The 16,172-nt window shown below is 29.4% G+C and overlaps 1 protein-coding gene across 2 annotated transcripts in view; it reads right to left on the bottom strand.

The window, feature by feature from the left end:
• LOC129963779 (long-chain-fatty-acid--CoA ligase 1-like) overlaps positions 1 to 6,766 on the bottom strand; it is a 47,591-nt gene extending 40,825 nt beyond the window's left edge. For both annotated transcript variants that reach the window (XM_056078332.1, XM_056078333.1), the window contains exons 1-2: positions 6,628 to 6,766; positions 4,717 to 4,798 (exon numbers count right to left, since the gene is read on the bottom strand). In XM_056078332.1, the coding sequence (XP_055934307.1) occupies positions 4,717 to 4,782 (66 nt within the window). In that variant the 5' untranslated portion in view covers positions 4,783 to 4,798; positions 6,628 to 6,766. The remainder of the gene's footprint in view (positions 1 to 4,716; positions 4,799 to 6,627) is intronic.
• Between the last annotated feature and the right edge of the window lie 9,406 nt (positions 6,767 to 16,172).

Raw genomic sequence — 16,172 nt, 5'->3', positions numbered from 1 at the left:
AGCTCGATCATTATCGAAAGTTCAATCAGCATCGAAAGCTCGATCATTATCGAAAGTTCAATCAGCATCGAAAGCTCGATCATTATCGAAAGTTCAATCAGCATCGAAAGCTCGATCATTATCGAAAGTTCAATCAGCATCGAAAGCTCGATCATTATCGAAAGTTCAATCAGCATCGAAAGCTCGATCATTACCGAAAGTTCAATCAGCATCGAAAGCTCGATCATTATCGAAAGTTCTATCAGCATCGAAAGTTCGATCATTATCGAAAGTTCTATCAGCATCGAAAGCTCGATCATTATCGAAAGTTCTATCAGCATCGAAAACTCGATAATTACTAAAAGTTCGATCAAATCCGATCAGGATGGAACAATAGATCAAGTTTGATGAGCATCAAAATTTGCATAGCTATGAAATGAAGATGAATCATTCTACCAAAAAAAATAATCCTAAATACAAAATAACATATTTTAATAAAAAGAATTAAATTTTAAAAAATGCTTTGAAAATCATGGCAGCATTCGAATGCTTCATTAACCATATCAGCATTGAATTCCAAATTTATATAAGCGTATCTTTTAATGGCAATAATAATTATTATCTTATTTAATAATAACTCAATAACAATAATAATTCAGATAACAATAATAATTATTATCTGTAGTAAACGATATGACCTGTAGAGAGCCAATACATATACATTCATCTTTATTAGTAATAAAAGTCCAATTTTAATCAAATTAAATATTTGACTGCCAAATAACTTTAAATTTCAGTTTTTTTTTTTTTTTCTTTTTTATTTAATTTATCAGAAAATCAACAAAAATGGAATTCGCAAATTATGATTATTCTTGTATGAAATTTTAACTTGTTAAAATTAAATTTTTATACGTAATATGATTTTGTGAAATGAGAGACCCGTTTCTAATCGTGTTTTGAGTGACCATAGGCTTTCACGCTGTGTCTTACCTTCGTTCATGCATATTAATTGATGTTCACTGTAATCCTAGTCATTAAGACTACATTCTCCAATATAGTAATTGTGTCACTTGTCAATGTTATTAATATATATTTCATGAAGTTCCAATTACTTGGTTCATATGATTTATTACCAATTTTTCAAAGCTTCTTAATGGTAACATTTTAAAGATTTCCTGTTTTTACTGATTTCTCTATTGTGCACTTTTGTAACCAAGATTTTTTTAAATCCAAAATTTTGAAATAAAACGAAATGTTAGTTCATTTGTATAAAACAACAAAACACACAACTTTAAAAGACTTTCCCCTAGACAGTTCAAGAAGTCTTATGATGCTATTATTCTAATATATGTTATCTGCTTTTCTTTGATAACCAACCGATATGTGTTTTTTCCTCAGTCTATCTTACTAAATCACAGTTAATTTGTATTCTTTCCTCATGTTTTTGCTATCACAGAGAAGAAAAGTCTTCTTCTCTGTGTTTGCTACCTACTAAATTATCAAAAACGACTGAATTATTTTGATTATTGCAAAAACTAGGAATCGTCTTTGATGCTTATTTCCATATCTTTATATATGCTGCGTTAATAAGAAATATTGCTACATTTTTGTAAGTGCAGTTTTCATCTCATAATAGTGTTACTTATACCAATTTTCATATTAAGTATCTACGCATTCATCAAAACTGGAAGAATTAAAAATTTATCTTCATTATCTTGCGATTAGACGGCTTGGCTTCTTACCTTTTCTTTGGATTGAAATCGATTCTGAAGTACTTTACTTGTTCTTATATCAATATTTCCATTTACTATTAATTAACCCTTAATTTGTTAAAAAAATTCCTTGAGTTGTAAGAACTTTAATTTTGGAGGTAATGAAGTTTTTGCATTTGCAAAATGTGACATCGAAACAATTTGTTTTTTTGTTTTTTTTCCTATTCTGATCATCTGATTGATAAATTTTTTTAAAAAAAATTTAGTTTACTTCCTCTGTTTGAAGTGTTATTAATAGTACGATATTATTTATAGTATTCGTTATTCTTAAATAATCTTTGCTTGTTTGTTGCAATAGATAATGAATTTTTCCTGCCAACTTTGGAAATTTTCTTTTAATTATGAGTTCTTGTTCTTTAAAGTCGCTTATATTATAAATTTTTACAAAGTCTACATAAATCATTCACATATTATCTTTTCACGTTTGAAAAGAGACACCCCGTTGGAATATGTCAGGAAAGCGGGGGTTATTGACTTCGAGGTCGTTCCTTCGACCACTCTAAACTGTTTGCCTCCTACGGTGCTCCTAAGGGGCATCAGTTTTAATGACGAACTGAGGTTTCCTGCCAATAAACAAGTGGACCATCCAGACCTGCTAAAACAGTTGGCCCTAGAGGTTGTCAATAGTATCCCTTCTAGAGCCTTGGTAATCTACACTGACGGTAGCAAGCTGGAAGACGGTAGAACAGGGAGTGGTGTTTTCATCAATAGCAATGATAGCGAAGTTAGGATCAGTATCCGAAACCCTGATAATAGTTCAGTCTTTAGAACCGAGATCATAACAATTGGAACTACCCTTAATTATGCCCAGACAACAGATAGTAATTGCATTTGGATATTGACCAATAGTAGGAGTGCTATACAGTATTTCCAGAACTGGTAAGAAATATTTGATATTCCAGACCAGGAGATTATGAAGCTTCTGTGCGAAATTGGCCTGAAGACACATATAAACCTCCAATGGATCCCATTGCATGTCCGGATACATGGCAATGAGACAGCTGATGTGCTTGCCAAGAATGGCTGTGATCTTCCAATGGACTGTTTGAACCGTCTTACTCCCACTGAAGTCCACTCCCTGGGAAAACATCGTTTACTTTTAGCGTGGCGCCGTACTGCATCGCATTAGTATTATGCTGGCAACCGCCCTGGCCTATCAATAATATGCTGCGGCCCTCGGCCTTCCAATCGGCCATGGCCAGATTTCGTAGTGGCCATCTTAAGTATTTAAGATTTTAGAATGGGGAGAAAACTTTCCAATCTTGTTCCTGCTCCCAACCTGCTAGTCCTGTTCACCTTCTTTTTTTGTCTTGGCGCTTCTTATAAGCTGCTGCTGGTTGAACGGGACTTTCTGCAGATTTATGAGGAACTGACGCGACGGGGCCTCCTGCATCTGGTCTACGCTTTCCTTCTCCAGGGGTATGTGTAACAACAACAACGTATTATCTTTGAATTTTCAGGTTCACTTCTAAATGCTGGATACAAGTTGTATATATATTTCTGTATGTCTTACGTAACAGAAAATGAAAACTAAATTAAATATACTGGCATGGTTGGCACAGTATAAACTATGTGTACAACAAAACGGAAATTTAATGAAACACATTCTAATTTTAGAAAGAATATACTGGGAGGCACAATCGTGCTATCGCCAACAAGAAAGATCCGAGACCACGAGCACATATAATACATTCTTGGAGAAGAGTCCATCGATTCTCAAGATCATATCCATTTTCAAATTCTAAATTTCTCTAGGAGTTTAATGTCAATTCCTATAGATTTCAAATCAGTATTAATATAATTTATGAAAAATAAGCTGATGTAACTGAATTTTAGTTATTTAGGAAAGAGAGATTCAATTTAATTTAGCTGATAGCGCGTATTATAAACTAACAGAACCAGCACAGCATTGCCTTGACATCATATAAACGACGAAACGAAAAAAAAAGAAAATTATATTGATTTTGTGTTTGTATTTCTCTTTGTTGCGCTTGATGAATTTGAATAACTGACAATGAAAGAAAAAAAGAGACCGACATTTAAATTAGAAAATATCCGGTAAAAGATACTCTTTGAATTTAAATTATAGGTATAAAAATAAATATCAAATTTGTGATTTCCTAATTTGGCTCTTTGCCAAATTTGCGAAAAAATACAACTTCGAGTCAATGAATCATCCGCAGATCAACGAAAAAAATATTTGAACTCATTAGGAAGTAATTAATTAATAAATCAAAGAATAAATATATTTCATCGTTCTTTTTTTAAATTAGCAATAAATGTTTGAATAATCATCACAAAAGTTTTGAAAATGGCTGAATCAGAAGGCTGTAAGCAGGAGTTTTAATATCATTTCTTACAATTTTTCGGGAAAAGTGACTATTATTTGAAAATTGCTCTAAATTCAGTTATCAAATATTAGAGGGACATAAAAATGATAAATTTTTGCTTTTTCTGATTAATCACAATTTATTTGTATTTTTCTCTAATCATTAGAAATGATACTACGGAGAAATTCGTACGAAAAATTCACCAACGTAAAATATTAAATGAAATTCATTCTATTTTAAATTTTAAAATTTGGGCTTCGTGATGAATGGATACACCGTTATGACTACCTATGAGCTTAATTTTATGACCGTAAATGCGATATATTTGTCTGGACACCATAAACATACTCACACAAACATTCCTTTTTACAAATATAGAATATATTTTTATAGCAGGTAGTTTTTCCACACATTATAACACATGTTAGTACTAAGATTTTGATTTTTTTTTTCCATCTTTCTCTAAAGGTTGTTCTTTCAAATCTCGAAATAGAGAGAATAAACAGTTTTATAAGTTACTTCATTTCATAATAAAATTTATGCATATTATTTCGTCATAATTCTGAATTATTTATCTCAATTCATTTAGAATTAGTTGCGTGATGGAAAAAAAATGTTCAATAGTAATATCTTACCGGTATTTCAATAGATTCTTGTTCTTCTGCCTCTGAATCGGGGTTGTAAGTAGGAGAGTCGGGCATACTTTTGGCTTTCTATCTGTAAAAACGTTTTTGATATCAACAATACCACTTATCCTTATTTTGAAAATTGATTCCAATAATGTTATTATTTACAATTGAAATATTTCAAACCGAGATCTTTATCATAATAATCTTTTTAAAACTTCTGTATGCAACTTTATACTAGGTAATCAATTGCAATTAATTGTTAGGTAATCAATTGCAATTAATTGTTAGGTAATCAATTGCAATTAATTGTTAGGTAATCAATTGCAATTAATTGTTAGGTAATCAATTGCAATTAATTGTTAGGTAATCAGTTGAAAATCTCAGGTTCAAATTTTTTGACGATTACTACATTTTCTTTGTACTGCGTATAAGAGAAATTAAAAATGGAAAAAGTTCAACAAGTTTTCATTGTGGCTTAATTCTGTAGTTAAACCTTAGTTTTAAGTATAGCAAAATTTTTTTTTGAAATTTCATTAAAGGCATTCATTGTGTCACAACTAACTCAATTTAAGAAGAATACAAGAAAATCTTCATATTTCGATCTATAATAATGGAGTAAATGTTAAGATAAAATATGAGCAACAACAATAAAAAACGATTTGAGTTTCATTTCAATAATGAAATATAATGCTTAAAATATTTTTTTAAATAATCGAAATTACAAAAATTATTTAAATAAAATATTGTTATCTTTGAAAAGATAACTGTTCAAATTTTAATATGATGTAAAGATCACTTTTTGCGTTCTAATATTTTTTGATCGCCAAGGTTCTTTCAATTCAAAATTAATTAAATCTTCAAAGCAATTTCTCCATTCTCAGTTTACAAATTCTTCATTCAGACCGTTTCATGTGCCAAATTTGATATCTCTTGGACAAACAGTCTGACTTGTAGATAGGTAACGCACACGTACTCACATTCAATTTTATTATTACTAGAGATATAAATAACTTTTTTCATTCATCTTTTTTTATCATTTTTCACTGTTTTTGTTGTTTTTTTTAATTTATTTAAAATCGAAATTATCTTTTTCTAATGTAGCAAAAAAAAAGTCTGCCTTGCACAAAATTTTAAATACATACCGATTAAAAACTGAATAGATTATACATCTAGCTATAAAGAAATGCTAAATAAGATCCACTTTCCCATAAACAATTTTCAAAGAATTTTGATAACAAACAGAATTGCCTAGTGCGGCATATGTTTTTAAAAATTTTTTAACTAATCTTATAATGAATATTTGTATATTGAGACTTATGAAATCAAATCATTGGCATATTAAAAAAATATTTTTGATCTTTTTTTAATTTATATGTAATTTTATAAAGTTTTTTTCACAAAGAAATCTAAAATTTAAAAAAAAATATATTTAAAAAAATATACATTATAAAAAGTTGATTAAAAATTTTAATTGCATTACTGCATGAATAGAAAATTGTTATTTATATGCGTGACTGATGAATCCACGTGAAATCTGTAGACAAATTCAAATTTAAAAATTAAAAAAAAACTTTATTATAAGTTCTTTTTTTAAGTTATATTATATTGACATTCAGCGTTCCTTCATTCTAAAAAAAGATTAACATTCTCATATTTTAGGATTTCTTATAATTTTCATTTTATTACATTAAATATTTTAAACACATTATATATGACACAAATATAAATTTTACTATTTAGGAAAGAAATGCATTAAAATATAAATTTTTAAAGCAAGACATTAAGTTCTAAAATCAATAAATAATTCAATAACAGTTGCTGTAGTTTTATTTTATTTCATTTTTTAGAATCATATTAATTTTTCATAGATGGCAAGTATGCGCAAATAGAAAGATAGGAATATTATTTATTAAATACCTGATCGTCTGCAGAATAAGTTCCAAAATGATGAAATCAAGAAATATGGGAGACAAAAAACTTTAGCCTGAACTTATATATCTTGATCAAAAATAAAAAATAAAATGTTTTTAAACACCAGATGGAATCGATCTTCATACCCGGGATGGTTCAATGTATATAAAAGTTTCTTAACGCTTTTGTCATATCTATAATTTCTTATACTATTCTTCCTGTTAAGATAAAGTGAGGAAAAGGTATGATTGATTATTAGAACAATAGGCACTTTGTTATAGAAATTCATTGATTTTTTTTAAATGAATATTGCGCGAGATTGTTTTCCGTTTGCAAATCAAATTCTATTGTAACAGTTTAATTCAAATTCTATTGTAAACAAATTTTATTATAATAGTTTACAAGTAAAATAAAAAAAAAAAAAAAAAAAAAAGGAAAAATTGATTAAAATGAAAAAATTTCAACTTGATAAGAAGGCGAAAGATGAAGAAGATAAATAGGCTCAATGTAATGTTTCAAAGTCATTCTAGCAACGGAGTTAATATGCATATAGGTACTTCGGTGCTTTCAAAGTAACTTAGCAGAATTCAAACATTACTCAGACATTATTAATATTTAAGACAAGAGAAGGAATACAACTTTACAAAAAGAGACAACTTTACAAAATGCTAAAGCTAATTAAATACTCGATGAATTTAAAATTAGTCAAAATTTTGTTTTTTCTGTAATCACAGTAATAATTTACCTCTCAATAAGGATTATTTTTATGTCATTTTCAAATGAAAAATTGTAAATTTTGAGTCATTTAACTTTTACTATTTCACTTATTTCTCGGCAATTTTTTTTCTCAATTTTTTATTAATTTTCCTAAATTAATAAATAATTTAATTGATCATGACTATCTTTGGGGAGGGAGAAATAGTTGTTGGTTTTTCAAAACCATCTGACTTAGTTGATATTAGTTCTTAAATTAATTCAAGCATCAATTCAAACGATAAGAAGTCTTTAGGTATTACTATTATATAGTAATATATATAGTAATAAAACACCTTAAAAAGAAAGTGGTCTAGTTGAGGCAGTGAAAAAAATCATCAGTTAACCGTCTTTGCCAGAAATATTAGTTGGGTTTCGTTAATTCTCAACTTCATGCTTATTTTCCCTCTACAAATTGTATGCTGGTATTGAATTGTAATTGAAATTCTAAATAAAATTTAAAAAAAAAATATTTCAAAAGTGCATATTTCCATCCTGCCAAATTTCTCAACTGTAAGTCAAAAGCAATCTAGTCGGAAGAACGCCTACAAACACACACACACACTTTCATCTTTCAAATGGCTGCCTTTCTTGACCAGTTTGATCGCCAAGAATAATGGTTGTACTTAAATTCAATTAAATCTTTTATTCACAGCTTGGTGATCTCAGCTCCCTCAATAAATCATACTTAAGCATCAAATTGAAATAAAATTTAAGTAGCATTATTTCATCTGACTAACACCTGTTATACTTTATGTGTACTCAAACTTCCAAATGGAATGGAACTGTTTATATTATCTAACATTTAATGGCGCGTCGTCTTATGCTGTAATATGATTCACTTTTTTACAACCTGTTAATTCCAATATCAAATATTTTGGTGCAGTAGATTGAAACACGAGGATAAAAAAAAATAGAAAGTAAGATCATTTAGAAAAGTGGATTTATTTTTTTATAAAACTAATCAAAATCAAATGCGTAGATTTTACAAAAAAAAATTGGATTAAATAATATTAGATGCAAAAATTCCTTACGATTACCAACGAATTTGTAAATATAAGCAGAATTTTCCTTCCTGGACTTCTTCCAAAAGAAAAAAGAAACACTCTATCAAATATGTCATGGAACAAAGAAGTCCCTTCGAAACTTCTCACCTACTCCCTAACAAAAATACTAATACTCATATATATTGTTAATTGCATGTATTTGGAGAATAGCAATTACGAGGGAGACTATTTGTCTGCGATCTTTGGCAACTCTTTTTAACCTTTAAGAACTAGAATGAGATTATTACTCAAGTACCAGAACATCGAATATGCATCTCAGGCTCCTTTTTTCCAACCAGTTGAGACAAAAATCTGATACAGAAGCGCAAATATATTCAATGCTAAACCAAATGCTTATAAATGCTAAACCCGTATGCCCTACTTATTTATTTAGTTCTTAATATTTTGTAATTATCTTGTTCATTTGTACATACGGACAACATAACAGACAGACTCCTTGTGAATGAATTTCGTTCAAAATTTGTAAAAAATTTACAAATACAATGTTAAATTTATGTATAAAATATTTTCAATTTTTCTCAAAGCGTTTTTAAGTTATCGTGTTCACAGAGGGACAAACATTAATTTCAAATATATATTTTCCAAACTCAAGACTTTTTGAAGTGTGAAGATTGTGGTGAAAGCTTATAAGCCAGTTAACAGTTACGCTACAGGGGCAATTGCTTTTGTATTGTGGTCATGTTACTCGGCTGCGAACCACAAGGTCCCAGGTTTTATCCTCGCGCATAACCATTTTCTACATTGGTGACCTCGGACGATGAAACTTTTACCTTCATACAGCTGTTTTGGCGCCATCTACCCACGGCAATCCGAAGTCGTCAGATTCACTTGACGCAGCAACACAAAGTCTTCAGATTCACTTGACGCAACAGCAACCACTCACCCACACACGCTCGCCGCTACTTAAATGCTGAAATGGGTACAGGCGCATTAGAATCAAAAGCTTAATACATCACCACTCAACAGCCATATCTTTCAAATCACTGGAGGAAGAGTCTGTGAGGAAAGCTTATAAGCCAGTTAATAGCTACGCTACACGAGCAATTGCTTTTGTACTGTGGTCGTATTACTCGGCTGAGAACCACAAGGTCCCAGGTTCTATCCCCGCTCATAACAAGATCCATCGAAATCTCGTCTTTGAATTTTTTGACAATTACAATACTTCCTCTTTATATACGCCATACTCAAGAAAATAATTACGAAAACTATTTTTAAAATTATGCAGAAAAAATATTAAAAATTTATAATCATTAAAAATATGATATTTAATTATAAAATGGTACAAAAATCATTTTGATGTAATGATGCTTTCAAATGTTACAATGGATAAACATTTATTTCTCGTTTAATTTTTAATAAAATAAATTTTTAATTGAAATTTCAAAAAAAAAAATTGCAACGAAGTACACATTTCTATCCAACAGTCTGGACAGAAGAGCGGCTAATACAGATGAAAAAAGCACACGCTTTAATATTTTTTATTTACTGACGCTTTATTTATTCACGCTTTAGTATTTTAGTATTTTTCTATTATAGCTTACGCTCTAATAGAAGAAAAAAAAAAAAAAAAAAAAAAAAAACATGATTTCAAATGAAATATATTGCACCAATATTGGAAACAAGTTCCATAATATTATTTAAATTTTATGACAAAATAAAATAATTGATGAAACAAGGAATATATTTGACACTGTCAAATATATTCCTTGACATATATAAGAGGACACCACAAAGTCATTTATTTTCAAATGACTTTGTGGTGTCTTCTTCCTTCTACGTAGGAAAAAAATAGTAAAGGAAGCCTGAAGCAATCCAACCTGTTTTTTAAGCATTGCATAATGTTAATTTTTATTTATCACTAACTATATCTAAGAATCAGACAGTTAGAACTTCCTAAACAGCAATGGGAATTATTGACTTAACTTGTTCACTTGACTCGTTAGTCCTCTTTGGTGAGAGCTTTCAAAGCCTGAACAAAATATCTCAATATATTTTTTTTCGTAGAAAAATAATCAGCATTTTATGCCTGAGTTTTTGTATTGATATTCTGTATAAAAGTAGACAAAAAGAATTTTTTTTAATTAATAGGAAAATATAAATTTACGAAATTATTATAATGGAATTAATTTATACGAAAAAAATGAAATTTGTTCATCAACTCGCATTTACCTATCTTCTTTTTTTAAATATGGCAGCTTATTTTCAAGAACCTTTTCAGAGCTATTGAGAACATGAATATTCTAAAAAAAATAAATATTCTTTACTCAGTTTTAAGCTTTGCTGTTTTTAACTGCGGTTGATATGAGTATTCCATCAGCATTTTTTTAATTAATTATAATTTTAAGTAAACACATTTATTTATATGCCATTAAAAAAAGTAATACAGTTTTAGTCGTGAAGAAATTTACAAAATGAAAAATAAATCCTATTTTGATTCCATACTTGCAGTATTAGAATATGGTATTTGAATAATTAATATGAACACTTTCAACAAGATTGTGCGCAATTTGGAAAAATTTCTTTAACTCTGAATAACAATCTACTTTACTATATTGGTGCGTGCGTGTGCGTGTATGTGTGTGTGAGAGAGCGTCCGTGTGTGCGGATGTATGGGCACAGGGTGGGTATACATACAAAAAAGAATATCTACAGAATATATAGGCTGATTTTATAATAGTACTTAAACTGTATGAATAAAATGTCCTCGAAAACCGAAGTTGCCAGTATAAGAAAAATAATCCATTTTACCCATTGCTAGTTTTTTTTTTTTTTCATATAATTATTGTATTTTACATTATATTGTTTTCTATATACCTTTGTATCTGGAAAAACAAATATGATTTAAAAATAATAAGTAATATGTCTTTTCAAGGACTTGTTGTAACTTGTAATTTGAGAAGAAATGTATGTTCAAACGCAATTAATTTTTTCATTCATAATATATTTAGAAAAATTTCTAAAACATATTTATATATCAAGTAAAATATTTGTAGAATATATTGGTAGATTTTCATAATAATACTTTCATTAGAAAATTAAATTTAAGAGTAGAGAAAATGCGATCTCGTGAACCGCACCTTCCCAGTTAAGTCCTAAATTTTCACCTCCCCAGTTAAGGGTTAAAACAATATCTATACAATATACAATATACAATTCTGAAATGTCTAACAATATACGGTTGAAGTGTAGTTTAGTGTGCTCTCCGAGTTTGTCGCCAATATGGCAACCCAACGGAACAATCTTCTAGCAACCCTAAAGCTGTTTCGTTTACTACTTTTTGCAATGGTTGAGTTGTACATGAATTACAACTGTTTTATGAAAAATGTTAAATTAAAAATAATAAAAAAAATATCTATTAAAGATTTTAATATAGTTATGTATAGTATATAATTGAAAGTTTCTTTACTACTAATAAGACACTGCAATTTTATTTTTAATGTGAATACGAACAGAAAATATTCTTTAACTGAATCAAATATTCTGGGGGGGGGTTCTGAATTTGATGGAAATTTATCAGACAATAAGTCATACGTTATAATGCCTTATCTTATATCGAATTACAAATAATTGCTCATAGAATATTCTTAAATTAACTTATTATATACAATCAGGTAATCGTGAGACACGTTAATAATATTTTCCTTAGTCACATTTGAAAATGAGCTACCATTTGATTAAATAACCTGAAATAAGCACACAAAAGAATTAGACATGAATTATAATTTCTGAATTCAAAAAAAAAGTTTTTTTTAATTTAATAGGAAAAAATTTAAGGAAAAAAGTTATTATGTATTTTTAAACTGAATAATTTAAATATAATCATAAATTTAATTCATCAGATAAATATGTAATATCATTATGTTTATTTTAGGAATTCATGATGAATCTCAATAATGTATGGAAAATAAGGTGTATTTAGGGTAATATTTCAAATAATAACACATATTTATTTACAATGATGTATTTATTTTTTTCTATAAAATAGGGGGGAAATTGAAAATTTAATTTAATTTTACTATTAGTATGAGTATTTTATGTCACGATTTTTTAATCCATAATTTTGTGAGATACCGAGATGCAATGAACCAAACAAGATAACACTTCTAAAACAGTATAATTTAATTGTCTGTCATAATTTGAAACTTAAAAATTCTGGAGAACAAGCTGTGTGCTAAAACCACACTTCTATAAAGTACTATTTAGGGCAGATTGAAATACAGTCTGAATTAATTGGACAAAAATATACTTTGGATGGTGAGAATATGCAACTTGGTGCGATTTTTTCTTCGAAATTTTAATTAATGAAAAATCAATTCAAATTTTATTGTTTCTAGACGAAATTTACGAAAATATTATTGCATAAAAATGATATTTATACCATCTTATTTATGTTTATAGATTTGTTCTTTTCTAAGTTGGAACTCGGCCATTAGAAAATTTTCAATTGGTTAAATATTAAATTTATTTATACATCAGATGATTTTAATTTAACATAAATTTTGCCTTTTTTAAAAGGAAATTAATACTTTTTTTTACTTAGACGATATGAAATTTTTAATAACTTTTTACTCATTATCCATGAAATAGCGTTTGCTATCTGCGACATTTCTTACCATTCAGTATTTTAAGTAATATAAAAACGAGGAAATGAACTAACATATTTACACATTCAAAGACTTAATGATAAGCATTCACTCATAATTTTTTTGTTAGTTGGAAAATATTTTCAAAATATCCTTAAAATGACTTCCTTGGAGTTATAAAGTATACTTCAATTTGTAATTGGCATTGTGCAAAACACAAGCTTCTGGTTCAGAAAATCGTAGCATGATAATGCGCTACACTTGATTCGTTTGTATTTGTTCATCTTAATTGCATCAGCTATTGAGCAGCTGAAAAAATGTCATCACCTTGTCATTGTACATATTTTTTTTCTCTTTTTTTTCCATGAGTGGTTTTCGCATGCCTCATCACACTATTCATAGTCCACATGATAGCCTATAAAATTTCTTTTTAAAAAAATAATCATTTTAAATAATATACATAGTCATTCGAAAATTTTCAGCTAACTCACCATTCTAAAATCCACTTTTTTTTTCTTTTTTTTTTTCATATACTGCCAAAATATGATTAAATTTCTTCGTTGAGAGAAGACTATCCAGTATACCTTTTAGACCTCATTTCCTCAATTGATAGAATCCAAAATTCTGTAAACAATTTCGGTATCAAAATTACAAATTGAGTTTCACGTTTCTAGCATGTTTCGTTAATGAATAATCGCTTTTCAATATCTAGGAATAGAACAGACTCAGAAGCACTCTCTTCTGATAGAGGTAGAATTTCAAAATTTGATGCAGATATTCCTCCAAAGTTTAAACCTGTATTTCATCCATGAAGTGATTTATTTTCCATTTATTATTGTTACGAAATTTCCGGGGTTCGTTTGGATAATAGGAGTTATATGGTGTGGAGAACGCTCAATCACCAGGCGACAGTAGAAAATAAAACAACGACGTTTATTTACACGAAGACACACAGGACAGCACAAAGACGACAACTATATACAGCACAAAAGAAGATTATCTTCAGCCGAGACGTGCAGCATACAACAGCATACAACAAATCTCTACTGCAGACAGTAGCGCACAGCTTAGTTCAGCACTAGCTTCACTCCGTCGATGCTCCGCTTATCTCTAGAAGGCCAGTTCTTTACCGTCGATTCCGACTACTCTGCCCTAGCAGCTGCAGCCGCCTCCTTTTATAGGTCCCAGGAGGCGGGGCTAGAAGCCTCTCAACCAATCATGAACGTTCGAGGCCTATCTCGGTTCCTACTGGACGGATCGGGAAAATTCTCGATGTTTCGGGTATAATCTATTTTGGCGCCAAAGTCGCCAAATTCGTCGCCAAGCTCTGGAACCTCCGACGCGACCCCGGACTCCGTCCAGTTCAGATGACTGTAAAACATACTTTGCGAGGGTGGAACCAACTATGCTGGGAAGCAGCATTACAGATTCGTAACATTATGTTTGAATGGATTTAGATGGACAGGTTGACAAACTTCTTTTAGACGAATTTTGTCCAAAATTTGATTCAAATGAATGATTTTTTATGTAAAGATCGCATAACAAATTTCATTTATCTAACTTGGCCATTTATAAATTAGCGGCCAAGGAGATAGATGGGTGTAATTACAAATCTGCTTTTTTTCATATGCAAATATGCTTTCGGTGTGCCCTGAATTTTGAAGTTTCACCGAAATTTAGAGATAAGTCAACCTTCTAACTCTCCGACCCGCCCTAAGGCACACGGATTTAAACCATAGAACTGAATGACCGGACCGCCGCAACAGCAATCGGCGGGAACTGTGGTTGAGTCCTAAGGGCCGCCACCGGCCACGGTACAACCCTCCCCGAAGGAAGTACGTCCCGTCATCGATGGGAGGAGCCAGATCCCCCACCTATTAGTGTACCCTCCAGGGTGGCGAGATCCAACCACCATGCCGGAAGCATCTCATCCTCATTTCGAGGATAAATTTATTTGAAAAATATAATTCTTATTTTTATATGGACAAGTAAAAAATATTTATTCCAAAAATTATTTCATCAATATAAATATCACAATTATGCAGTTCATTAACTAGATAAGTTTAATTTTGGCTTACAAATTAACTTTTAATTCCTTAATATTTTCGTAATTAAAAACTTTTATTAAAGTATTACTAGAAAAATCCTAAGATTTATTAACATTTGATTAGAACAATGAAATAATTAAAATGTTGTTAACTTTATGTAAAAGTCATAAATATAATGTATATATCATAATAAAGTAACTATTAACTTAATAAATTCTACCATCTAATTAATAATCGTTTCCGCCTGAAAACAAAACTCCTTTCTATTAATAAACATCCGTAATTTCAATGGTTTAAAATATAATCATAGAACTCGCATCTCCCTAATCAAAGGTTCTTTTTAAAGGATTAAATGTCTTATTTCATTGACTTATTCAATTGTTGGCTATTAATTTCTTTGGATGAGATCAGCTAAAGATGAATTTATTTTTTAAAAAATAATGAAAATGCCACAATATTTTCATAAAAATAATAAAACTTTTATAATTTAAAAAATCATGCTCATATTAAGATTAACTCTTAAATGTATTTGGCAGTTTTGTTTCGAAATTTCATTGAATTAAAAGGAAGAAAAAGCCTTGTTCTACTTTTAACAAATTGAGATTTGCTTAATATAGATTTTTAGAGGAGTGACTCTTTTGGGGCGAAAAAAATAGAATTTTAATATCTCAAGAACTTTTATGATTTTCAGAATAAAATTTGATACACATACATAAAAAAGACTGATGGATCAAATTATTGAAAAATAGAGAATTTTCAATATAATAGTTAACTAACTCGGTTAATTAGTTTGTCGATTGAAAAAAAAACATGTTCCCTCAAGTCATCTCCATTGCGATAATAAATAGAAACGTTTTAAAGATGTTCAATTTTCTATCTAACTGACTATACCACGAGTATATTTAACTATTAAGCTTAATATGCAATGCACAACCGATTTTTTGAGATTTTAATAAATACCTTTCGCAATGCCAGACAAAATTCCTCAAAGGGTCATTAAAATCTTGATAAATTCCATAGCATTATCAATTATTGCATTTCCTACATGGCTATTTGTCATTTTGCACGTAACTTTTATTACCATTCTACTCATCTTAATG

Source organism: Argiope bruennichi, chromosome 3 (genome assembly GCF_947563725.1).
Source record: "Argiope bruennichi chromosome 3, qqArgBrue1.1, whole genome shotgun sequence".
Taxonomy (NCBI): Eukaryota; Metazoa; Arthropoda; class Arachnida; order Araneae; family Araneidae; genus Argiope; species Argiope bruennichi.
Note: the sequence above shows the minus strand (reverse complement) of the source record. Positions and strands in the feature narration are given on the sequence as shown.